The following is a 25,822-nucleotide window of genomic DNA, read 5'->3' on the forward strand; positions in this document are numbered from 1 at the left end:
CCAGGCCTCTTACTTTTCAAGTTTGATTAAACCTGTTACACTGGTAGCAGAGGATGGTTCCTACTCTGCTTTTGGCAGGTGTTCTGGTCGCTCTGCTTACGCTCCTCGTACTCGTCGTTCGGCTGATAAACGATATCAAGACCGCTCAGCGCGTTAGCCAAGGAAACCGAACGATACATCCGAACTCGGAACCGTGGGAGCCAACACCCCGCCTTACGAAAGAGCCGCCTGTGTTTGGAGGAGATTCCGCTACATTCAAAGAATGGACGTTTGCAATGGACATGGCCCTACGGTCGTTGGCGCTCCCAAATGCGGCACAGAGGGTCGACTACGCGGCAGGATTTTTGACTGGAAACGCTCGTCTTTGGTTGATAGCGGCATTGGAAGCTAACCAAGTGTTTTCCGACTGGCCTGCTCTGAAAGCGGCACTTGGCGATGTGTACGGACCACGGCACAACGAGGAAACATCGCGTATGGGACTAATTTCCGCAGCGCAGCGCGGGTCGCTGGACGCATACATTGCTGCTTTCACTCGCCTCAGCCTGCAAGTGCCGGAAATCGACCACCACACCAGAGCGCTGCTGTTCGTCAGGGGTCTAGTGCCGCACATCCAGCGACAGGTCATGCGTGAGCATCCACGTACCCTGGAGCAAGCTGTCATGGCAGCAAACACCGTGGAGCAGTCGTCAGGGCCACCGGCGTCGGGGCCACCAGCCAGTAGAGAGTCGCGTTCCGTGCCCAGCTTCCGTGGTCAGACTCAGGGCCTCCGCAAGCTGACGGACCAAGAGCGTGTCCAACTGCGAGCAATGGGACACTGCTTTGCTTGCAGGAAGCCAGGCCACCTCGCTAAAGACTGTACTGAGGGTGGACAGCGCTACCCAAACGCTGGTCGCCAGTAAGAAAGGGGGTGCGCTTACTGGCGACGACCCAAGCACCCACGCCGGTACCAGTCGCTAACCGGTTCGGAGCTCTGGAGGTTGAAGACGTTGCTCTCCAGGAACCTACGGAGCCGGAGACACCCATAGCTGTAGGAAATTGTCCCGTTGCAGAAAGGTGTCATGTCAGCAACGTCAGCGTCGGCAATGAACCTGAACACGACCTACTGCGCATACAGGGAAAGATCGGCGGTCGCCGTGCAGTGATGCTGATAGATTCCGGTTCGACGCATGACTTCATTGCAGACAGTTTTGTTCGAAAGCATCATCTTGACACGGATGCAAGCTCAGCAGTGCTGAGCGTAACATTGGCGGACGGCTCGACCAGCGAGGTCCCGCAGATTTCCACACGCACGCTAAGGGTGACAGTCGGGGGCTTCAGTGAGGAACAGCACTTTACTGTGTACCCCCTGACTCGCTACGACGCTATTCTTGGCAAGCCGTGGCTTACAAGGAACAACCCCAGCATCAACTTCCGTACGAACGAAGTTCAGTTGGACGGTGAGCCCTTTGTTGCCAAATTGCCTTCAGCTAACCCGCCGACAGCCGACCGGCCATCTGTGGAAAGCATGTTTATCAGTGGCCGACAAGCTCGTCATGCCCTGAGGAGTGGAGCCGAGGGGTTTCTTGCATGGGTCACTGCTGCAAACGAGGAGAATCGTTCCGGGCCACAACTCCAGGAATCAGAGCAACAAGACATCCAGAACCTGCTCAAGAGGTACCAGGATTTATTTCCAGACGAGCTGCCGAATGAGCTTCCACAGCTGTCAGAATTACTTGAGAAGGGATTCATTGAGCCAAAGCACCACCCGACTTCCTCAACCCTATTCAGGGAGGCAGAGATTCAGCTGATTGGTTGCAAGCAAGACAAGACGCGGTCAAGATCTCACAAGATGCGCTAGTGGCAGCTCAAGCTCGTCAGGCCTTCTATGCAGATCGGACAAGGGCCGAGGGAAAGCTGAAGGTGGGAGATTTGGTAATGGTCTACCGGGATTTCCTCCTGACTCCTGAAGCTCGGGACCGACCATCCCATAAATTACGCCCCAAGTGGTTTGGCCCCTTTCCTATAACCCATGTGGTCGGCCCGAATGCCTACAAGCTCAAGTTGCCTCATACCAGCCGCTGTCACCCGGTATTTAATGTGTCGGCACTCCGTGCCTACGAGAAGAACGCTATTCCTAATAGGAGACAGCCTACGCCTCCGCCTATCACGGACCTTGATGGTCATGCCCGCTATGTGGTGGAGAACATTCTCAGTCACCGCCGCCGGCAGAATCAGCTTCAGTACCTAGTCAAGTGGCAAGGCTACTCTGATGCCACTTGGGAGCCTGAACATTATTTGTTGGATGAATCTGGTAATGACATTGTTCCACTTCAGAAGTACAAAACCTTGGCTTCTGCCCGCTGAGTTTTGCAGTTGAACTTCTAGTTTCATCTTACACATTTGTTGAGCTTATTACACTTTATTTGCATGGAGTTTCAGTCGTCTTATTGTGTTACTTCAGTGCGAAGCCTTTTTTCGTCTCGCACGTGTTTGCGCTTATTGTACTCTATTCCACTTGAGCATTTGGGTTATAAGCTCCTTCCTCTCCATAGGAGGGGGATGATGTAACAGTTTTCCCCTGTTCTCTATAACTTTACACTCCCTCGCACCTCATGCGTCTTACGCCTGTCTATTAGCACCTTCATTGGCGCCATTGCCACATGTATACTATCACATTTTGCATATAACTGGTCGAGGCGCGCTCAACCAGGCCTCTTACTTTTCAAGTTTGATTAAACCTGTTACACATTCATACTTAGAACGTGTGTGCCTTGGACAGATACTTTTCACCTTAATCCTCAAGGCCAAGGAATTTGTGACATCATGTTCAGCGCCGTTTCAGGAGACATTCTCATATCCTCCAAAAACATTGGTTGCGGTTGAGCGAAGAACAATGAAATAGGGGGTGTGACCGATGTCTAGCATCTCAGTATCGTGTTGAAGCTGTTTTCCAGGTTTAATGTGGTTGACAATTATCGATTTCCTTGATGAGTCTGAGATCGTCATAAGTCTGTCTGCAATAGCTCTTCTGTGAGCGAAGGCTTTTCAATATTATGTGAAGTAGAACCGACAGTGTGATGGAACATCAAACGATGTGCACTCAAAATCCAGGCATTGTATTCTCGCTGTCATTTGGAGACCCACAGTATTTAGGTTAATTAAGAGAGCATGTCTGAGAAAACCAGAACATATGTGCAAGTCGATCTCTCAGATTTCGCTAAAATTTTGCAGGTAGGTTTGCTTTGGGGTGTAGATCGACATTTCAAAGCCCACGCAAAATCTTTTGAAGGGAACCATGAAATTGGCATACCCCTCAATATTGGCCCAATATTGGCACGATTTTTGGGTCTACAAACGAGCCACGGCACAGCGTACAAGAACAAGCAACGAACAAAACTCCATCAAGCCAACATTACCTCACCTTAGAAGAGTTCTTAGGGCAGCACCGCTTAGCCACGCCAGCATCCCTGAAGACCAGGGCAACCATCCTTTGACGCCTTTGATGCTCTCTTAACCCTTTGAGGTGCCACTGAACGCGTGAAAATGCGCAATTGCAGTTCACTCCACCATTTCCATCATAACTTACGTTCTGTTTGCTTGATTTTGACAGTCTAGGGCTCTTTGAAACGCTCTGTCCGCTGCCAAGAGAATGAGGCCACGCTCAACTCCGTGGGAGCCACAAAGCCTGCTCCAGAGCGCAGGGAATCGCCATAGGTCGGGCCTCGTGTTGAAAGAAATATTTCTAAATTTCATCCCAATGCCATTTCGCTGTCGTTTCTTGCACAGCTCTGGATTTTTTTGCATCTCAATCAGTAGTTTCGACGTCATTACACCCACACGTCATCAGCTGGCTGCACACCACGTGATTAAAGTCTTTCACTTTCACAAACGGAGATGTGTATGTTGCGCCCTTACCTGTGCATCTGCCTCACAAACGCCGTCGATCATACAAAGAATACATTATCCATTGGTTTCAGGGAAATGAAAACGGGAACGTCGGAAAACAAATTAGACTATTACCACCAGGACTCGAACCAGGAAACATCGATCATGAGCTACATCTCATGTGCTGAAGTTCTTGGAGTAAATTATTAGTAAAATGAAACGTTAGATTCTTGAAAAGAAATGGAGTTTAAGGTCAAGTGTATTGGTCAGCTATCCCCAGTATATACTGAGGTACTCAAGTGTTGTGTGTTGAGTACAGAGCCAGTAGCTTGCGCAGTGGATAGTTCTATAGAAAATCAATACACAAAAATCAACACTTGACAAATTTACAAACCCTATGGAGACATTTACCATGACCCGTGGCACATATGGCCAGGCCTATAATTAACCCAAGGATATAAGGAGGACACTGGGGCGACCTCTGGCACTGCACCAACTGCCAATATTATTGCAATTTCGTTTGCCGTGGTATGCTCCTGCAGCAACTCAGAATCATCACCTTGCATGACATTGTACAGCACTTGAGCTAGACTTCGAGGCTAATTTACACAGCCCAAAGACCTTACTGCTCTATATACTTACTTACCATGATGATCGTGATCACATTGTCTGTCTTTCTCCTTTATTCTCTCGATCATTATTTTCTTTTGTCTTCTTCTTCTCCTCTCTTTGTTATGGTCTATCAGTAGGAGGTGCATTCTGTTAAAAAGAATCCTCTCTATGGCATGTACCCAAGTATATTACATACAAACATGGATGCTTTCCAGTACATGAACGCAAGCTCTCCCATTCCAGATAATTATTGTTCACAGTCATGTCGGGGGTGGTTGTTGTTCTTATTCCCGCTTGCGTCAAATGTCACCCATTCTTTGTCCTAATTGTGAAAAGAAGAAGGACAAATGTTACGAGTTATGACTCCGAGTTACACTCTTTGACCTGTTGATATAATGTGAATATTTGGTTTTCAGCAGAAGACAAGCTGCACAACTCTGGTGTACACTTGTGAGACCGGGCTAACTAGATATTGTCTGCTTTTAATGGTATTGAAACATAGCAAGACTTGTATCGTTGAGATTTTCACGTATTCTGAGTAACCGCCCTGAATTATGCCTCTTCGTGTCTAGCGCTATGTCCAGATCTGAATAACAGTAACTTCAACTACAAACCTATTGCCAGATTCGACACACAACCAGGTACTCCAGTATCCATTGAGTGCAGAACAGGTTTTCTGTCCAACAATAGTATGGAAATAACCCAGTCTACATGCCAGGGCAATGGAAGATGGCAACCAAGTCCACCAATGTGTGAGAGTAAGTCTGTATCTCAAAGCATACCAGTTATACGTGCACATCTAAATATTAAAGGAATACCCAGTGTGTCTTACATGCAAACAAACATTCACATTTGGCCTTTGGATTGGAAACCTGTCAACGCCTCTAGGTTAGGCTTGGTCCGATGGTCCTTGTACCAGCCACAATGAAATTTTCCAAAATCTGCACATTTCACTTTCTTCAGATTGCAACTTCAGTTCTACTCAACCAATAAAATTATAGTTGATCCAGTCAGCGAAAGGTCTAAAGAAAGAATAACTGATATCGGTTGGAGTCGTCTTCAATGTGTGACAATTGCCGCTATCGCGGGTTGTTTTGCAAGTGATTTATCTCTGAATCTGCTGGTCGTAGCTCGTCGCGTATTTTTCTATTGACGGCTGAGAGTTCTCCCTTGGACCTGGATATTTGTATCGTTGAAATAGAGCGATTTTGGACAGAGTTACGATCATTTGAAGTTCCCCAAGTGGGTGCGTCGAACGCATTAATGTACACACCGGCTGATAAAGGCTTTTAAAAGATGGATAGAGTGCTGCTCAGGTCCCGGGTTCAAGTCCTGGTGGGGTTGGAGAATTTGACGGAGGATATCACCTCAAGCCGAAGCCCGTCCTCACAGGGGCCGAAGGTATTATAAGACTTTTTTTCATTTCTCCACTCCAGGTTGCATGTTGCTATGCAATGACACTAATGTGGTGGATTGTAATCATCTACCGGCAGTGGGAGTGGCAATGGCAACTGTCAACTGTACTTGTAGACAAAACTTCCAATGGACCATGGGTGAATGTCAACGTAAGTGCATTGCTGTATATAACGTAAACCGGATTCTTCCTGAAGTTGTTTGTTCCAACTAGGACACACGCTTCTTGCCGAACTTGAAACTTGACTGACTCACGACTGCCATCCGGAGCACACGAGGAGCAAGTCGCACCTTCCACTCGGCAAACCTAGTTCCTAGTTGGAACAACCAACTTCATGACTAATAACGCCGAAGTTGCTACTTCTAGTTTCAAAGTCTTCCTTCTAAAAAATATGCTACAGCACATGCTACGGTGTTTACAGAAAGCGGGCGTCCACGGATGTCGATGTCGACGTTTGTTGTGGAGTAGCGGAAGCCAATTGCCTCATGGCATGCCTGGAAGTAGATTAATCTTCCCATTTTGTGACTAAACATCGCTTTACTACTGTGAACTTACTTCAGTCATGCAGATCCTCAGTAGGTTATAATAGCTATATACTTGGTCCGCCCAGTTAAAATTGGTGCTTATCTTTACACTTGTCTCAGGAAAGAAATACGAATATTTGAAGCAAGCCACGATCACAAAGCACTATATACATGATTATTTACATGTCAGTAAGCAACTCAGTCGAAAATTCAAGCAAGTTACACATCCTCCTCGCCACTATCGTCGCTGGAGGAAGAGCTCAAAATGTACGATCCGGACAGCTGCTGCACGGGTCGTTTCATAGCTTGTTCCACTTCTCCTCGTCTCGAATCACGCTCAAAGGCAGTGCGTGCCTGTCACCTTCCCATCAGAAGCTGAGTGAGACTGCCCGCATGTTGACTGTAAGTGTTATCCCCGTTCATCGCAATAATGCGTCTTTGTTTGAGACAAAAAGGCAACGCCATATCAGTGTCCTTTTTTCAAATCGCCTCTTGCGCTTGTCGTACTTGCTGATCAGCACCCGTACCCACGCGAGCCGCTGGTGCTTGTACATGCAGCGCAGTGATAGCTTCCGCTTGATGTAGCACCTGTGGCCTGTGCGCACTGCACCTACAACGCCGTGCACCCGGCTTTTCGGCTAGTTTCCTGAACGTCCTTTGCACGAGTGTTTCTCTCAGGACTTGGTGCTTTCTTTGATTAGCTCCTTTGGCCTGTCCTCTGTGAGCTTCAAAATGTGTCCGCCGGATTGGTCTCACTTTCTGGAGATATCGACATGAGCTGCAGTTTCTTCGTCAGCGATTTGCTGGTGATAGCCCTTCACTAGGCGCTGTACTGTGCAAGCAATGAAATTCAAGCTCGCGAAGCGCTTTTTCAGCTTTTCTATACCTCCCCGGGGTAAACAATCCTTGCCATCAGACAGCTGGAAGTAGACAGAAACTGTATTGTCCCTCGCTCTGAAATGCGAACCTCCTGACCTATTTTACGGACTCGAGCGGAGGTTGCAGTGTTTTCTTGCGCTGACGGAAGTGTTCGTCGGCGGCAGCTCCGTCAAAAAGACTCAAACGAACCGATCGCAACTTCTGTGATGGTTTGTGCTGCCATGTCGTCGAATGCAATGGTCAATGGTTATGTTCGGATGGTGAATCGGTGGTTCCATGCCGTGTGGCACAGGCAGAACACCAAAAAATCAAGTTAGAAGATAAGCGGCAATTTTAACTGGGCGGACCAAGTACATATACCCATTCGAATGTACGCTGTCTAGTTCAGGTGTTTTAATTTCACAGAGGGCCGTCAATATGGTATCTGAGTTGTTATACGATCATAAGAATGTGGATCAACATACAGCTCACTCAGTTAACATAGGAGTTCATCTTCAGTGTTGTCTGTCAGTATGCAATGATCTACTTTGTGTGTTATATTTTTGTTCTGTGCACAGCAACACATTGTCCAGAGTTAAGCTCGACAACAGCGACGACTTTACCCAGGAGCACTATTGGCACAAGCATCACTGCATCATGTATGTCTGGTTATGGCAATATCTCAATGCCAAGTACAGTGATTTGCCAAGCTGATGGAACATTGACTACACTACCAACTTGCCAAGGTTTGGGAACATGATGACAAATTCTTCTTTATCTTACTTTTTAACTTCTTAACTTCTGCCAGCATAATTACCACAGTATCTACTTCGCCTCAGGGTTATTTGGGAAGTTGCCATGCAGGGGTGTTGAGCGCGTCCTTCGGCACCGGGAATACAACTAGCTCGATTCTGTATCTACTGAGTGAGGACGACCCACACCTTGATCTGGTGAGCTGGTCATGGAGATTTGCAGTCAGATGTGTGGCCGCCTTATTTATTTGCCATTCCGTAACGTCAAAGTGAAAACAAAATTTGAAAACTTTCACTCTAAGACATGTTTTAGCTGGTTGTGGCCCATATACAAATTACATCCTTCATGGTCCCCATCTCCTTGCTCCCAAACGTATTCCTCTTTACATTACTCACGTGTGGTTCTAAGCCAAATTCGCCCACTTTATTGATACCTGTAGTACATTGTATGTCATATCATGTGGGGTAGGTCTAGGTAGCACCCGCTGGCACTTCAGAACTGTACTCAGATTTTGGAGATACAGCTCACTGCCACTAACAACATAAATAACAAGTAGAAGTCGCAAAATGTGGGGAGATTATAACACCCCATATCATGGCAATCCCAGTTTGAAATGATTTTGTAAGTGCATCATAATCATGATGCCTCCCGTAGTTCTAGGGTTAACTCTGATACGCTGTGTTCTATGCGTGCGTGCCTGTAAACATGTGTTCAGCTCGCCGAACAACTGACGTATACAACCCGACTGCCATCGGTAGGTGATTTGCCTGTAAATCAAGCACACATCCACTGAAACACAAAGCCTGTGTGGTTGAGTGCCATTGGTCAAAACCGAGAGTCCCGTGGTCCACTCTTGTTCTTGCATGGGTGGGGGGGGGGGGGGGGATAGTAAATGTGTTCATTAGATGTTTACACTGCGTTTGCACACGGCATATGGCTTGGGACTCCCTGGTGCCGTATTTACCTTATATGCGTAAGGATACAATAACGTACTTACCTTACAGGCGTGCGGGTACAATGACATAATCACCTTATAGGCATCCGGGTACAATGACGTAATCACCTTATAAGCAGGCGGGTATAGTGACGTAATCACCTTACATGGGATTAGCACCCCTTTCTCGCACCAAAGTATTATTTTGCTACTTGACCGTGCAACCCCCTTTTTTCGATGCCAGGTTGTGCCCTATCGGCGGCTTCTTCGGTCTGCCACCGTGGTCGCGCACGAGCCCGATCTTTGAACAGCTCCGCCTCACCACCCTGGAGGACATGTTTAACATTAAACTCCTCATCTTTGTCCTTCTTTGCCTGTTCACCCGAGCTAGCTCCCTCTTCACCAGCTTCTTCGTGAGAGTTACTGGTGACCGCACTCGGGGAGTAGCACATCGCCTCGTTCGAGTACCATTTTGGCCCGGTGACGCGGGTCGAGCGACCATGCAGGTTATTAGCGCAGTCCTGTGTAACCTGCTCCCGTCTGATCTCCGTTCCGAGCCCAGCAACCTTCAGTTCTGTGCCCGGCTGAAAGCGCATCATGGCTCCATTTAAATGCTTTTCGGCTAGTGTGTTTCTGTGGTTTAGCGGACTGAAGAATAGTAAACGTGTTTTGCAATATATGTATGAAGCTATTTTGTATATAGTATGTTCCCATTCCGTTTTTGCTTTGTTGTAGCCCTGAGGTTGATTGCTTATTTATTTCTACCCTTCCTCTCTCCGTTGTTCTGTCCCCCTCCCCCCTCTCTCTCTCATTCCTTCTGTCGTCCACATGTATCAAAGGAATCGCCTGTTTGTGGTGCGACGTTAAATAAACTTCTACAACAACAGGTTGCAACGCTCACGCCGAGGCCCCTGGTCGGTCGAGTTGCTCCCTGTACATCGGCACGTCGTCTCTACATCCCCTGTGTCTTGTTTTTGTGTTTGTCTCCACATGTCTCTTTGTAGGGCTGTATTTCCAATAAAATAAAATATATAAAGAGTAGGGGTCCGGGTACACTAACGTATTAACCTTAAGGATTCACCTTAAGCATGGTCGTTAATTTCATATGGCATTCAATCGACCGAAACGTTGGTGTCTCTTGATGGATTTGAGTGACATTTTCACCACACACTCCTGCCAAATAGCTGAGGCTGCAGTCACCTCACTAATCATAGTATATTTTCAATGCTCCTTTTATTTTACTTGAACAATTTCGCAACCCCTCTCTCCCTCCCTCCCCCTCTCTCTCCCTCTCCCCCCCCCCCTCTCTCTCTCTCTCTCTCTCTCTCTCTCTCTCTCTACCCCTCTCTCTCTCTCTCCCTCTCTCGCTCTCTCTCTCTCCCTCTCTCTCTCGCTCGCTCGCTCTCTCTCCAACTCTCTCTTGCTCTCCCTCCCCCACCCACTCTTGGTGCGTCTAGGTGGCTATGAAGTCGAGACCCTAGGTCGGCAGAGCTCCTTAAACCTCACCACCACTGCCACGATTTCCCAAGGCGGAATGTAGCCTACGAAATGGTTTCTCTAGACTAGGAGAAGATGCTTAGCATTCGCCATCTCTCCTGAGAAATGTCCAGCAAAAATATCAAAACATACGACATTATTACTTGAATCTCATTTGACTGACTCGCCACTCATCCCACACAACCCCTCATCCGTTGAACTTGAGTAGGCTAGTGAAACTACTACTCATCCGTTGAACTTGAGCAGGCTAGTGAAACTACCTCTCGTCCGTTGAGCTTGAGTAGGCTAGTGAAACTAACCCTCATCCGTTGAACTTCAGTAGGCGTGTGAAACTTGTACTCACAGAGCACTGCCGTTTAAACTGTCAGTAGTGATTTTCTAGCCTAAACATCACTAGTGTTACAGAGTGTGACAGAGGTCTTGGCAATTGAAGAAAATGAAGAGTCATCTGCACCATTACACTGCGCTCTTTAGCCGACTAGACCCTCATTCAAACAACCATCACCACTGAGAGGACGATATGGATAAACTCCTTCAGACAGCTGTTTCGCTAATACATAGCTCATCAGTGAAGGTAGATGTTTAACACCATTAGGGATACTAAAGTACTGTACAATCATACAGTGACACTTTGTTTCAAGCACGACAAACGCATGTTTTACCAATGGTCCTCAGCGTTCGGTGTGCATTTGCACAAGCGATACTTATACCGCAGTCTGGAGTTCGAAAGGTGTTAGTCGCGCTGAAAACAGAGAGCCAGTGTTGGATTGCACTGTATGAAGCAAGAAACCAACGGTTTTAATGACCTAGCAACTCTGATACAATTGAAGGCATCATGTAGATTAGTATGTGCTGGTGGCCATGTGTCAAAATTATGTGTGTATGCCTGCGATTATGTTATTTCAGCACTTCCAACAACTGGGAAATACAGCACGACTTCCGGAAGTAAGTGGTATGCCTACACCTGCAAATCAAGTACACATCAAATAAGACTCCATACCTTAGTGCCTTGATCGTTGAAGGGTTCTGGTGGTCGAAAGGATGCGGTAAAATCGGCGTCTAGCCAAGTCTTTCGTGTAACGTTATTGTGATCCTTTCTTTAATTAAGTATTGGTCGAGGACAGCGGGCCAAAACCGAGAACACCTTCTTCCAGGCTGGGCTGCCGCAGTCGATTTCGTATATTATTTCACACTGCGAATGCCCAAAGCGTCCGGAGTGGCGCTCCCCTCTCGCTGGTTTCACCTTAGAGGATAATGTCTGAAAACTGGAAACATTTGTTACTTCTTTTCGCATGCTTCATGCAAGTTTTGTATTTAATACGCGGTTCGGTGGGAACTCGGTTAAAAGGATTTTCAGCATCCGTAGAAACGCCACCACCGTGCAAATATCAAAGGCAAAATAGACCTCCTAAAGCATTGGGGGAGGGGGGGGGGGGGAGGAGGAGATCATCCCACCAGATAAAATGCATAGACCAGTGTACAAACTTTCGTAACTTCGTCAAACATTAACGCATTGCAACAATCAATACACCGTTGGAAAGGTCTTGACCTCATCTTTCGCGAATATAAAGTTCTTCGCGATAGAATAATAATTCATTGAGCGGCGACAAGATGAACACGGAAATCACGGCCCAGAGTGAAGGCGAATTTTTTTGTTCATGACTTCTTTTTGTTGAGGAGCGTGCCAGGGGATTTCCCTTTGGCACGGCGCATGCGTGATGGACATCAAATGAAGCGCTTGGATCTTAGCTTTGCAGCGCAGTTTGAATTGTGAACATCGGTTGAATTTGGGCAAGAACCCGAACAAGTATGTGAAATTGAGTTGTTGTGCGGTTCCGAGGCACGGTGGAGTAGTTTGGAGAGGACGTGGAAGTGGCCCTGATGTGTCTATAGAGCTGAGAGCTGCCAGGATGGATTTGCTTGGTCCTGATCTTTCCAACGAGCCCAGGACGATGAAAATCCATCAAGGTGGAGTGAAATGAGAATAAATTTCGTTCGGAGCTGTGAGTGCATACTCCACCAAGACAGTCAGTGCGCTGGAAAGCCAGTGGATTGGAGAAAAGGGGCTCAGCATGCAAAGGGTTAACGGCCTAAAATCCCATTTTATTGCTTCAGGAGCAGAATCTGCCAATTTTTCGAACTTCAGCCGCCAATGGGTAGCTGAGCATGTGCACAGGAGACGTGAGTTGCGAAGTCTGGCGAAAGACCGTCTCTGCGCAATGAGAACGACCTATGTACGCCACAATGTTGAAGCAGAGCATCGCTAGCCATAAGCCGGGCACCCTGGTTAAAGTCTGAGCAAGAGTACACTATTTCGGTCTTGGTGAGAGTTGCCAACTTAAATCAACAAGATCATCATAACCAATCTTCAAGGTTGCTAAAAGCACTGTAGCTCTGTGCGTGACCAGAAGACCCTCTTTTACGGGAGAAAGACACAATGGATGAAACCGCAAAACAAATGGCATGGAGGAGCTTCAAGAAGACGTCGACGCTGAAATATTTGGATGCAATATTATAAAAGAACGTCGCAAGTTTTGTTCTCTGCGGTATGATTTCTCTTTCTGCGTTCGTTCCAAAGTGTCACAGCACCAGTGTCCACTTTCTCCTAGACAAGTTCTCCGGTCTGAGTACTTTGTTTTGTAGATTTGACACTCCTTAGTGCGTCTTAAGTTTCATTCGTTTACTTGTGCCTTGTTCACGTGCTATTGTCCCCCACAATTAGGCGCTGCATGTGCCGTTAGGGTTTACAGGGTGTTAGCGGCCGTCGTGAGTTCCCTTCGAGAACGGACACGATAATTTCCTTTTTTATTGTCCTTTTTTGTCGATAAAATAACTTGCTCTTCGTAATGTTCTGAGAGGTAATTGTAGTATCCCTGCCCGACCAATACGGAAGTAGTACGGAACTAATACGGAGCTTTGCCTGATGTATATTTAGTGTATCTCCGTATGTAAGCGTACGGCGTCTGCTGCATTAAAGCTGCTGCGCATTTCTGTTTAGAGGAGATTTTGATAATAACGAGCTATTCAACCTCCAGGTGTGCACCGGAGAGAAACTTATTTATTTGCCGCTTCTTCTTTCACTAATAATAATCTCAGGTGTGTACCTGAGAGAAATAGAATAAAACTAATTCTTGTTAATTGCACCGCGCCTACCACTCGGCTACCCATTACATTGGTGGCAGCGGTGTATTTTTTAAAGAAAACAACGTGATTCGACCCCACTCCCCCCCCCCCCCCCATGGCTCAACCCGCTGGAGCTCCGTTCGACGAATCAAGATGAGAATCATGTTTCTTGCCTTCCTGGGCCTGGCCCTGCTTATTAGCCTGCAGCACAGTCGTGGTGCTAGCGTGGGTCACCCTTCTCTCCGCACGGCACACACTGGAGACTCCGATGGCGATTCCAAGCGACCCGCTACCTACATGTATACTACCGGTGGTGATGGCGAAGCTGATGAGGACGACAACAGGCAGGCTACTGCCCAAGACAAGGAGGGTATTCCCCAAGACCAGCAGCGTTTGATTTTCGCCAGCACGCAGTCGGAAGCAGGAGCCCACTCTTCACTTGGTACTTCGCCTCCGTGGTGGGATGCAGATTTTCGTCAACACTCTTCCTGGCTAGACCATCACTCTTTACGTCGCGCCAAACGATGCTATCGACAATGTGAAGACCACGATTCAAGACGAGGAGGGAGGTTATTTGTCTGACGCCGAGCTAGCCGCTCTGAGTGACCGGCTCAACCAAGATGAAGATAAAACCTGGCTCGCCCTCCGCCATAGCTCCAGCCGCCGCCGTGGTTACTAACGCTGATTCCAGGTATGGCATTTTCTTTCCTGTCTTCCTTCAGTCTCCCTGTTCTCTTCAGTCTTCCTTTATGCGAGTGTGTGAATCCAGTTTAGTTTGGTAGGCGTCTGATCATGGTGAGCCACGGTTTACCCAGCTAACGTGGGACAATGTGTGTGACAACGCCCCTTATAGTTATAGTGTATTCAGTTCGGTTTTTGAACTGCGATGTTCCTGGCGGGTTGTGCCAGCGTTGTGCAGCAAGAGTGCTGTGGTTTTTCAGGTCCTATTTGGAGGACAGGTCTTCCCCCTTTTGACCCCGTGAGATCGTGTGAACCTGGTGTGCTTCTACTTTATGATTAATTTTGTTATCAGTTCATTTCTTCTGTCTACTCTAAACGTTATCATTTCCGATATAATTTGCCATCTTCCGGTTGACGCTGTTTTCGTAACTCTTCACTAATTTTTTGAAAATCACGAGGGCGTGATTATCTGTAGGAAGGTAGGGTGTAGTATCCCTGCCCAACCAATACGGAAGTAGTACGGAACTAATACGGAGCTTTGCCTGATGTATATTTAGTGTATCTCCGTATGTAAACGTACGGCGTCTGCTGCATTAAAGCTGCTGCGCATTTCTGTTTAGAGGAGATTTTGATAATAACGAGCTATTCAACCTCCAGGTGTGCACCGGAGAGAAACTCATTCATTTGCCGCTTCTTCTTTCACTAATAATTATATCTCAGGTGTGTACCTGAGAGAAATAGAATAAAACTAATTCTTGTTAATTGCACCGCGCCTACCACTCGGCTACCCATTACAGTAATCATGCTGGCGGTTACCATTTGTTCCCTTCTGTAGATCATCTGGACTGCGCCTGACCAGCACAGCTCTTGTAGCACCTACTAATCCTATGTTGTCTTTGTCTCTGGTCTTACCCCTACAACTTTGTCGGGATGTGCACATACTGTAAATATACAAAATTTTGGCGATGCAAAATTTCGGCACTTCACGATTTTTGACATTTCGGCGGCGATGTATTTTCGGCGTGGGGTGGAGGGCATGGTATAGCGCGACAGATGCTGTGAAAAATTTCATCGGCGTTTTAATTTTGGTGTTTTGGGTCGGTGCCGAATATAAAATTTGTATAATTTACAGTAGTTTAAAAAATAAATTAAATTAAAATGTGCTTTGTCCGCAGTGACAGCTACATGTGAAGGAGCATAACATCTAGTTGGTGGCTGTGATTGTGGATATATTGTGAACTGCCCTGCACTTGTGTATAAATAACCCCCAGTCCACGAATTGACAGCGCTTATCCAAGGGCGGCTGGTGAAGAATGGACGAGGGGTGTTCACTGTTCAAGGAAATACGGTACATTGGTTTCAAACTGCTGGGGAGGAAAAATTAAACTCTCCGTCCCTTTCTGGCTGTTCCTAGTATACTTCTACTACTGACTGCACATTCTGCACGAATTTTTCCTGATTTACGACTTTTGTCTATACGTCGACTGTCCAAAATGTAGCGCTCATTTATTGCTCATTTTCGAAATAAAGTGCTCCTGGTGGCTCACATATTCGAAAACCGGCGCTTGGTGCTCGTTTTGGCGCCAGCACCAAGTCCCAAGGCCAAATTTAAACAAAGCAAAAGTGAATTGTACATGAGCGTCACGGGTAAAGTTGGACGTGTAACAACGCGAAATAAGAACGTAGCCTGGGGCGTTGAAAAATAAGAACTTTGCTAGGCTGGCCCTCTGAAACAGCGTTCTTGGGCGTACGAGTCTACTGTACAAGTATACACTCAAGGCCACATATTTCATCTTTTTTCTGTTTCTGCCTCATATTCAGATCCTAACAACACAGACCAATTTTCAAATGGTAAGTGATGTGCGACTGGTTCACGTCCTCCGTTTTATAATTTTGCTTAGAAGTACATGTACTACCAATTAGAGCTCAAACGGTAAGTCTGATTAACCGGTTGCAGACCGGTTACGAAGAATTAACAGTAAGCCGATAAAGATAACGGTTACGCAGTAACTTTCCACTCGATTTTTCAAGTATCAGGTCGTCGCAAAGTATGCACTTTCGCAGGCTGTTGCACGCGTACGCAATTTCTGGGCTGTCAACTCTGTTATATCTGGTCTCTTGGTGTGAGAGTATGTATGAATGAGCATGCAAGAGAATGTACATGGGTGCGCTGTACTGAATAGGGTACATTTTTTGAATGAGTTCAGTCAAATACACAGCTAAAAAGAGTCCGCAGGATCTTTTCAGACCGCTCGCTCGTTTTTCGTGGACTGCTCCAGCACGCAGGGAACTTTTCAGAATGATGTTTTAGAATGTTGCGATGAAAGGTTTTTTTTTGGAGGATTTTGATCTGCACCTCGGGAACATTCCATCTCGCGGCACAAATCCCCTCCCCCCCCCCCCCCCCCCGCCAATATGCGTCCCATTTTGTTTCTTTTAGATCAATGAAAACTCTGTTCAGGTCCGGAGAATAGGTCTCAATAGAAGTTCGCAGAAATCGGTGTAAAATTCGGAAACTGTGTAAAGGTTCTAAAAACCTAAAATAGCAGATTCACTTGGACAGTTGATGAGTGTAAGAAGGTAATTATAAATGGCGCCGTGTTCCACTAGCATTCTACCGAGTTGGTTTGCTGACGTTTCGAAGCTCAATGATCCATGATCCCTATAATTGCACTGATTTTGCGGAGAAGAGGTAGAATAGGAATAGCAGTATTTGCATTGTATTATTTAAAGGATTTCCCAAAGGCAAAGCCTATCGGGGGAACTCCTAACAGTGAAAATGATCCTTCCTTTATATTTATACAAGTGAAGCGACTTATGCAGGCAAATATATGCTGTTTATAATGAGCACGAAATTGTGTCCGAAATTCTGAAACAGAATCTATAGCGGTTATCTTAGGTGGAAGACAATTCCATGATTTTCCGATTTTATATAAGAAAAGGGAAGATGAAAACTGCCCATGAGAGCAGTAACAGGATGGCCTCAAATAGTCCCTAACTATCAGCGAGGAACCGTGAACAGAGGTATTTCTATATTTTATTTACTGTCTGCACTTCATGGCGCATAATGAAAATAGCCAATACAAGGAAGTGAGGGTGAAACCACCGAGGGCAAAAAAATGCAGTAAAGAGAAAAAGAAAAAAGGAAAAAAGAAGCATCACTTGCGAAGAGCTTTGTTGAAAGCGGAAAGTGTCTCCGCACGTCGAATACTATAGGAAAGGGAGAGGCAAAGTCTATAAACCTTTAACACGGGTGAGTTTAAAAACTTGGGTAAACCAGGAGCAGGCAATGAATGATACTTGATTTTGAGTCGTTCTATCACGTTGGAATCAGTCATGCTTTTCCAAGTGTTGGGGAATTCGTTTAAAGAGGAAGTCCGCTGAAAATTTTAAATTTAACAGTCCGTAGAGTTCAGGGCGCTGAGTCGTATGGTCTTTATCCGAGGAGGCTGAGTCCTATGGTTCGTCAGATACGGGCAATCGAACATGTGCGAATTTCAGCGCCTCAACAAGATCCTGGTGATGATGTCACAGCGTGCAGCCAGGGAGCCACACCATCTAGATGTGGACAAAACGGCCATATTCGGACCCCGTTCGATTGGGAAACCGTTTGTTGCAGCTTCTTCGGACCAAGACCATTCGATTCAGTGTTACAAACACTACGTACCCTGTGATTTTCAGCTCGGTAAACCTCGAGGTTATGCCATATTTTTGCCGTTTCGGAGTTGGACTTTTTCCGTCGGGATGCACTGGCCTCTACGGCTCTAGCAATGCGCTGTGTGCATTCTAGCTGTAGTGTAGTCAGCAAACTCATCACACACGGAACTACTCCCGCACTGCCGTGCTGGGGTGGGTACAACATGACTCGAGTCACAAGACTCAGAAAACTACATGACTTTACTAGTAGCCAACACACGGACTTGTAATGTACTACAGTCGTATTGTACAGTCGTGTAGTCAGAGAATGAGCGTTTCTCCTTGCCGGTACGGTGCCGGTGGTTGTGCTTTGAGAAAGAAATTTTTTTTCCGCTCCCGGCTCATTATTATATGCTACAGCGATGAGTGCACAACCGTGACAAGTGACAAGACAGCGAGCAGCTACCGGACCTAGAACTTTCAGATCCCGTAGCGTTGCGAGCGAAGAGTCGTGCCCGTGGTTCAAAGAAGCTGCACCGTTCTCCAATTAAGTAGTCCGAAACATGCCAAGTTCGCCAAAACATCACCATGTGGCAGGCTACTGGAGTCTAAGCGAAACGGTATGGAACAACATTTAGAGCACTCGCATCACTCGCATCACTCTTCTCCATTTTGGCGACTCTGCTATCCAGCGATCTGATAATTATATCAGCCTCGTCTGCAATAGCTGCTGCTTCTTCATCAGTCGGAAACTCAGTAGCGCTCACTCTTGACCGGCTCGCGCGGCCATTTCTTCAGCTGAATATCAAGGTTCCCAGCCCCAGACCGAACTCATGAGGGTCAGCCATGGCTGCACCCTCACTCTCACAAGGAGTTACGTCTTCGGAGTCGCTTGCACCACTTTTTCTCTTTTTTTTTCGAATGCACTGACTGTGGACAGTGTGACTTTTACAGCTCCATAGTGTTTGACAGCCCAGCAAGCAACAGGCCGGTCTGGAAGTAGGACAGTAGTGCAGGGTAGGGTAGCATAGTGTAGTAGTGTAGGGGTGTAGGTAGGTAAAGCAGTCAGGGAGAACTTCTTTGCCATGGGTGAACTCGCAGGAGAGCCTGCGATGAAACTTCTCTGCTCCCTCCCGGGTATAGAGCAGACTCTGCTCAGCGTGCTGCAGACCCTGACTTTTCATGTCAGCGAGTCGAGGGATCGTGAGGCGCGTCTCCATCAGCGTGTGGACGACCTCTCCACGCCGCTCCCTGGCCTCCGTGAGGAATTTTGTTCCCTGCAGAAATACGCCATTGTTCCCGACAAGGCCCCTGCACGATCTCAGCACCAAGCCCAAGGCGACAAATCTCGTACCCGTACGAAACCTCCCCAGCTTGACCCAGCAGCAAACCAGCTTGACCCAGCCGATGCAGATGATGGACAACAGTCAGGGCAGGCCGACGTGACCAATGGCTCTGCACAGCACGAAACCCGTACCCGTACGGACGACCCCGGCTTGGTCGATCCTGGGCCTGTGCACTCAAACTGCGAGAGCCAACCTATCCTGGCCGTCATCAAGGATGACAGTTAGAAATTAGTTGCAGCGGGCCCGCCAAGAAAGAAGCGATCGGTGTACTTTGTGGGCAACTTGAGCCCCGACTGTACGGTGGACAGCCTCACTGAGTTTGTACACCATAGGTCGGAAAGCGTGGGGACGCCTGTCAAAGCCCACCAATGCAGCCTACACACAGCCGGAAACGGGCAAGTGTCCGCCAAGATATCAGTTGATGCCACCTGCAAGCTGACATTGATGTCAGCCAATTTTTGGCCAAGGCCGCTCTACTCCAGGCCGTGGAGATTCCACACCTCCACAAATGCAAATGCGGCCAAAAGCATTGGCAGCAGCAAGAGCAGCAGCCACAACAATCACAACAACAGCAGCAGCAGCAGCAACAACGCCAACAACAACACCAGCAGCAGCAGCAGCACCAGCACCAGCAGTCGCCGCAGCAGCACCAGCAGTCGCCGCAGCAGCACCAGCAGTCGCCGCAGCAGCACCAGCAGTCGCCGCAGCAGCACCAGCGGTCGCCGCAGCAGCACCAGCAGTCGCCGCAGCAGCAGTAGCAACAGTAGCACCAACCAGCCGGAAGCACAGCAGCATGATCAAGAGCAACAGCAACTTGAGATTGGCGCGACAATTAACGATTTCCTGAGCGCGAGTCATGGCCTGTCCGCTGCCACTGCCGGCACACCTGTAACCCCCCCCCCCCCCCCCCCCAACCCTTCACAGCTACAAACGTTCCTCTGCAGAATGGTCACCAGATTCGCTGCCGCAGGATGCAAAGTGAGCTGACCAGCATGGTGCGCAGCCACCCCAGCAGGATACACAGACCCACGAGCCCACCACCCAATGTAGGCCATGCACCGACCCAAACAACGCCAACGGTCACAATGAAAACTAAGGCCCGCTCACTCCGTCTTCTGCGCACGGAAGCATTCAGCATCTACAACAAAATGGATGAGCTTCAGCATACCCTGAAAAGCCTGCATGTAGACATCGGTGTCGTCACCGAGACCAAACTATCACCCGACAAGGCTACAGTTGCGGAATTCTCAATCCCTGGCTATTACCCCCAATACGTCGACACCGGACAGCGCAAGGCGGCCGATTCGCCATTTGGCTGAAAGAAGGGATGGCGTACAAACAACTGGACATCAACTCTGAGTGTGAAACTCTTTGGATTAGTGTTGCTGCACCGCCAGGCATGAAATTTGGCATCTGTGCTGCCTACAGACCTGGGACGAGTGCAGACAGCGACTGCAGTATCTTCACCCAGCTGGAATCTGACATCGACAAAGCCCGGCAGTCCTGCTCACACATTATTGTGGCAGGGTACTTCAATGCCCACAACCGGGAATGGCTCGGAAGTCCACGCACCTCGGCTGCTGGAGAAGCTGCAGAAGACATGTGTTGTGTACATGGACTCCGATAACACGTCACCTCAGCCACTCGTGGAGAAAACATCCTTGACCTCGTCATGTCAGATGTGCCTGGAACTGTGTCTACCACCACCCAACCACCTCTTGGCAGATCAGACCATGTTGTTGTCATAGCCGACTTCCAGCTTACTGCATCTGTAGACCAACCCACCACTCGTACAGTATGGCGATACCAGCGGGCAGACTGGCCCTGCCTCTCTGCCTTCCTTCGGACTACTGACTGGGACACAATAATCGGCGACGACCCTAACATATCATGTGAGCTTCTAACCATGCGAATCACTGAGAGAATGCAACGCTCTATACCATCCAAGGTCTTCAGGACCAGACCGCAGGACTCAATCTGGTGGACGCCAGTTTGCTCTGCAGCAGTTGACAGAAAGCGCAATGCCTGGTGGAAATTCCGCGATGACACCAGAAATGGGGCGTTCCAGTGTACATTCAAGCTAGCATGCCTTGGCTCAACAAGATGTCTACCAAGAGCCAAAGCCAGACATCTCGACCATGTCAAGCAACGGCTCCGGACGGGCAGCCTGCAGGACAGAGAGTGGTGGAGTGTGATTAAACGAGTTGGAGGGCATGGCCGGGACAGCTCCATCCCAGTCCTGGTTGACCCTGATGCCATGGAATGCACAAAAGCCACGACAAGGCTAACGTCATCGGGAAGTACTTTGCCCAGAAGTGCAGCCTAGACGATGACTTTGCAAAACAGTTGAGGCCGTTCCCGCATGTCCGCCAGCGCACCGCAAATACGCTTGCAACAGTCCATTTCCGCCAAGCCACCGTACGCCGGACACTCCGAGCCCTGAATCCACGTAAAGCCACAGGACCTGATGCAGTACCCACTAGAGTGTTGAGAAAATGTGCCGGTTCTCTGGCCCTGCCCCTATCCAACCTGTTTACCCTGTGCTTCTGCAGTGATCATCAACCTGCCATGTGGAAAGTTGCCAACGTCGTACCGGTACACAAGAAAAGCCCCAAGTCGAAACCCAGAAACTACTGACCGATATCACTACTGCCCATAATGTCTAAGTGTATGGAGTCCATCGTGAACCGCAGCCTGTCCAACTTCCTGAAGAAGTATGACATCCTTTCTCACAGGCAGTTTGGCTTTCGCATTGGACTGGGAACCTCTGATCTGCTGATTGCTCTTCAGCATGAGTGGAGCCTTGCAGCTGCCAGTGGAGGCCTCGTCAGGGTACTCGCAGTAGATATTGCCGGGGCCTTCGACAAGGTCTCGCACAACGGCGTCCTCCACAAGTCTGCGCGGTGCGGCATAAGTGGCCCCCTCCTTGCCTGGCTCCGGAGTTACCTGACAGACCACCACATCCGTGTCGTCATAGGTGGCCACTCTTCACCGACCCACCGAATCCAATCTGGCGTGCCGCAGGGCAGCATCCTCGGCCCAACCCTTTTCCTTCTGTACGTCAACGACGCAGAAGACCACCTGCCTGATGGGGCGAAGCTGGCTGTATACGCCGACGACACAACACTCTACAAGTGCATCACCACCCGACTCAGACTGCCAGAAGAGACAGCAATCCTCCAGCAGGCAGTAGACTCACTGGCAGCATGGGGAAGCAAGTGGAGGATCAAGTTCGAGCCCACAAAGTCGCAGGCATTGACCATCAGCCACCACCGCTCGCCAACCCCCCATCCCCCCCCCCCCCCCCCAAGACAATATGCTTCCAAGGAGCAGTCGTGCCAGAAGTAGAGGGGCTCAAGCTTCTTGGCGTCACCTTCGACAGGCACCTGGCATTCCGCAGCCATATCCGACAGCTTGCAGCACGCGGAGCCCAGCGGCTCGGCTTCCTCCGTAAGGCATCGGCTGTGCTAGACCCAAAGCACCGGGCAATCGTGTACCGTGGCTTTGTCCGCCCTGTGTTAGAGTATGGCATGCTGGTGTGGATGAGCACAGCCCCCACCACCTTGGCCCGCCTCACTGCCATCCAGCGCCGTGCCCTGCACATAATTGGAGATGGATCATACCTCCCGAGCCTCGACATTCGCCGTACCGTAGCAGGGCTCTGCTTTCTGTACAAGCTGCACTTTGTAGTGGGTCCAGAAATAGTGAAAGCCATTCTGCCACCATCAGCAGCCGCACCACAATGCCGCATGTCTACTCGTGAGACAACCAGATCCGCAACACATCATCCATCGCAACTCACCAGTATTCTTCCTCCTCAGTCACGAAACAACATGCTCCGCTCATTTCCCCACTCCCTCATCATCATGTCTTTCTTGTCTGTTGAAGTCCTGTGGTCTACTTTGATTGCAGCGCATTACTTCTCTCTGATTTATTCGAAGACTGTTTGTTTCTTTCTCGTTTGCATACCATTGATTTGTGCATGCCTGCTTTGCACTTTTGTTGAGCCGCACACGCGGCCGTCCAGCCGCGACGCCGCAGGCGTTGCTCTGCCGTACATATACGCAGCGTACGTGAATCCATGCGTACTGGAAGACCGTTTCTGGGGCGCTTTTTGCGTTCTCGTGTTTTTTGGCTTTCGTCTTCATTGTTGTTCGTCCTACTCTACAAAGTCAATGGAACATATCTTCTACATGTACTAGCCCTCTGTCAAGACGTTGACGTGTGGCTCAGTGTGTGCTGTGTGCAACTTCAGTGTGAAGTGTCGTTCCGTTACATTCTTTTCTCCTATGTATCGGCTAACAGGAGTAACGATGATTCCGAAACCTTTGGTTGGAGGAGTTACTTTTGCCCCGCCCCCACTTCCATCCAATATGCCTCCGCCCCCGCTGTGCAGCATCTGATGGTACTGTGGTATTCAGAAAAAAGGAAGAAAAAAACTATGGGTGGCCAAATCATTTGAAATAGCACTGACACTATTGCTTTCACGAAGTCCTTTTGACCTAGCTGCACGCTTTGACGTTGCGGAGGGTGTGGCGCGGCCGCATGTTGTCATGGCGCAGCCCCCGAAACTCCGTTTTTCAAACGGAAATATCTCGAGAACGCTTTGTCGGAGACACGTGGGACCAACACCAGCGGCCGAAACTCTACCGACCCTGAAATTTAAATTTTTCACCGGACTTCCCCTTTAAGATAAATGTTATGAGCAAGGGTACATAAGTGGGCTTGGCGGCGCTCACAGAGCGGAGATGAGGCGGTCCGAGAATATAATTGGGCACTACTAAATAACTGGAGCAGTCCAAATAACAGATTATTACAGGGTGTGACAAGCCTCTCGGCCATTGAAGAAAATGTTGAGTCACTTCCACCATTACACTGTGTGCTTAACTTCAGACAGCTGTTTCGCTAGTACATAGTTCATCGGCGAAGGTAGATGTTGAATGATTAAATTATATACATGTATGACCCAACTGATATTGTAGCGGTTTTCACGTACAAAACTGGCATAGCTGAGTTGGTAAAGCGGGAAAAGGAAAGTGTGAAGTACTGTTGATGCGTATGGGACATACTTTCAGGGTCAGAAATTCGGCGCCGAAAATCGATCACAATGACTATCAATGCAGAAATAATGTGCCCGAATCAGTGCACGGTGTACCAAAATCATGGAATTATGCGTTACATGGATTCTCGCATTATGCTCGCAAAATCTTTATATTATGCTTTGTGAAGCAGATACTTACAGGTATTCACTTTGTTGTACTAATGGAACCTCAAAGTTCGGACGTGTACTGTGTAGCTAGTGAGAGTCTGCGTATTACCCAGGGGCTGCTGTGGCTGTCGACATCAGCGGGTCATGAGGTGAGTTTGCAGATCTTCATTGTGCTCGGAAAAGTGCAATGCACAGACTCTCACTAGCTACACAGTACACTGTTTCTGGCATATTATTTCTGCAAAGATTATTATTATTACATTATTCTCGTATCCGTTCCCAAGGGGAACTCAAGACAATGGGGTGAAAAAACTTAAACAAAAATAAAAACATGGTGATGTGGAGATAATAGTGTTGCGTACATTGAGTACAAAATAATACAGATACAATCAGTGCTTCGGATGCCTGTAGACTCTGATATAGTAGTGAGCACAAGCACCGTCCACACACGTAAGACAGTCCATATGTTCATGTGATGGCCGAGCAGATGTTGCCCCATCTCGTTCGATCGGCCGCAAAGTCCCGGAGCGTGTCTAGGTGTTGATTTGTCTTCAGTGCAACTGCAGTTAGCTTGCGGTCTCGTTGAAGGATGGTTACCAGGCAGGACCGAGGTGCTCCCTTCCTGTGTTTAGTTGTTTCCTCTGCAGTTAGGTATGCCATCATTGCTTGGTTCCCTGTTGTACCGATTGGTTGGCGTAGAATGTGCCCGAGTAACCGCCATCTAGCTCGCTTCGCAATTCCAGATATTGGCTTGGTGTTGGTGAGCTTATACAGATCGTTGTTTGTGATGATTTTCGGATAAAGGATGCCAAGCATGTGATGAAGCTGCTTTCGATGGCTCTTGTCGAGGGAGTCTTCCAGTGCCTTTGACAAGCCTGCGCAGCCAATGATGTACGTAAGAATCGGGAGGACGTATGCGTTGTACAGCCTCATCATGGTGTTAGTTGTTAGGTGCTGTCGCCGGAGCCAAATCTCTTTCATGCGCCCAAATGCCGCTGCGGAAAGGCTTATTCGCAGTGCTACATCATAGCATGATGCATACAAGGAGCCAAGTGTCTTCACCATTTTCCAAGGCTCCTGTCCTCGAATAACGGACTGGTATGTTACTGCTGACTGTGCCGTTGGTTCTAGGTATATTCTGATCCATTCGGTTTTTGTAACGTTAACTTTTCGATCCCATGTGTTGAAGGTGCTCTCCGCAAGCAACAGAAGCTGGTCAAGATAGGCTTTGGACGTTTAAATAAAGTCTACGTCATCAGCATAAGCTGTTTCTGCCGATAGGTTTTCATCTGCAGCTGGTCTCGGTGGTAGGACTGAACGAAGGTCACGTAGAGCGACTTCGAGGTAAACTGTAAATAGGACCGGCGAAAG

General features: G+C 48.2%; 1 protein-coding gene across 2 annotated transcripts in view; it reads left to right on the forward strand.

The window, feature by feature from the left end:
• The window catches only part of LOC135811918 (uncharacterized), a 55,781-nt gene that overhangs the window by 20,552 nt on the left and 9,407 nt on the right, over positions 1-25,822 (forward strand). Inside the window, exons 5-10 of one of the 2 annotated variants that reach the window (XM_065325182.1) lie at positions 5,049-5,234; positions 5,913-6,041; positions 7,851-8,018; positions 8,741-8,779; positions 11,363-11,401; positions 16,082-16,111. In XM_065325182.1, coding sequence (XP_065181254.1) covers positions 5,049-5,234; positions 5,913-6,041; positions 7,851-8,018; positions 8,741-8,779; positions 11,363-11,401; positions 16,082-16,111 — 591 coding nt within the window. The remainder of the gene's footprint in view (positions 1-5,048; positions 5,235-5,912; positions 6,042-7,850; positions 8,019-8,740; positions 8,780-11,362; positions 11,402-16,081; positions 16,112-25,822) is intronic. The other variant, XM_065325183.1, reaches the window with a different exon arrangement.

This window comes from Sycon ciliatum, chromosome 3 (assembly GCF_964019385.1).
Source record: "Sycon ciliatum chromosome 3, ocSycCili1.1, whole genome shotgun sequence".
Lineage (NCBI taxonomy): Eukaryota > Metazoa > Porifera > Calcarea > Leucosolenida > Sycettidae > Sycon > Sycon ciliatum.